The following is an 824-nucleotide window of genomic DNA, read 5'->3' as shown; positions in this document are numbered from 1 at the left end:
AATGATGGTTTTTTTATAACTGGAGATGTTGTTCAAGTTAATGATAATGGATCATTGAAATTTTTAGATAGATCAAAGGGTTTAGTTAAATTATCACAAGGAGAATACATAGAAACAGAAATGTTGAATAATCTCTATTCACAAATACCATTTGTTAATTTTTGTGTCGTATATGGAGATGACTCCATGGATGGTCCATTGGCTATCATTTCGGTTGATAAATCTTTACTTTTTACAAGTTTAAAGAATGATAATATGTTAGAAAAAACTGGCGTTAATGAAAAAAATTATGAAGACAAATTAATTGATGAAACATTAAATGAGACTATTTATGTTGATTATGTTAAAGAAAAAATGATGGAACTTTATAAAGGAACCAATTTAAGCAGATATAATATTATTAATCATATATATTTAACATCCAAAATATGGGATACCAATAATTATCTTACTCCAACATTAAAGGTTAAAAGATTTCATTTGTTTAAAGATTTTTCTTTTTATATAGATATAGTTAAACAGAAATATGTAGATAAATTAAAAGGAAATAATAGTAGTAGTGTGAATAATGGAAAAAAAGACGAAAAAAAAGAAGAGAAAGATTCAAAAAAATTATCAAATGAGTCAATTTCAAAAGGACATCCGAATGATATGAGAAAACATGAAAACCATGTTGAAAATAAAAAGGTCAAATTAAGAGTTACAAATAATACGCAAGAACACGAAAGGAATAAATAAAAATAAAAAAAAAAAAAAAAGAAAATACACAAAATTAGATACAAATATATATTGTAAAATAATAATACAATAAAAGAAAACATATA

The 824-nt window shown here is 23.3% G+C and overlaps 1 protein-coding gene across 1 annotated transcript; it reads left to right on the top strand.

Moving 5' to 3' along the window:
- Positions 1-738, top strand: PGSY75_0027600 (acyl-CoA synthetase; the record flags this gene model as incomplete). The annotated part of the gene is made up of 1 exon (XM_018783418.1): positions 1-738. A coding segment is annotated over one exon (738 nt), but the record flags the coding sequence as incomplete, so codon positions are not given.
- Positions 739-824: the final 86 nt, after the last annotated feature.

Source organism: Plasmodium gaboni (genome assembly GCF_001602025.1).
Source record: "Plasmodium gaboni strain SY75 chromosome Unknown, whole genome shotgun sequence".
Lineage (NCBI taxonomy): Eukaryota > Apicomplexa > Aconoidasida > Haemosporida > Plasmodiidae > Plasmodium > Plasmodium gaboni.
The sequence above is the reverse complement of the archived record's forward strand: the minus strand, read 5'-3'. Positions and strand labels throughout refer to the sequence as shown.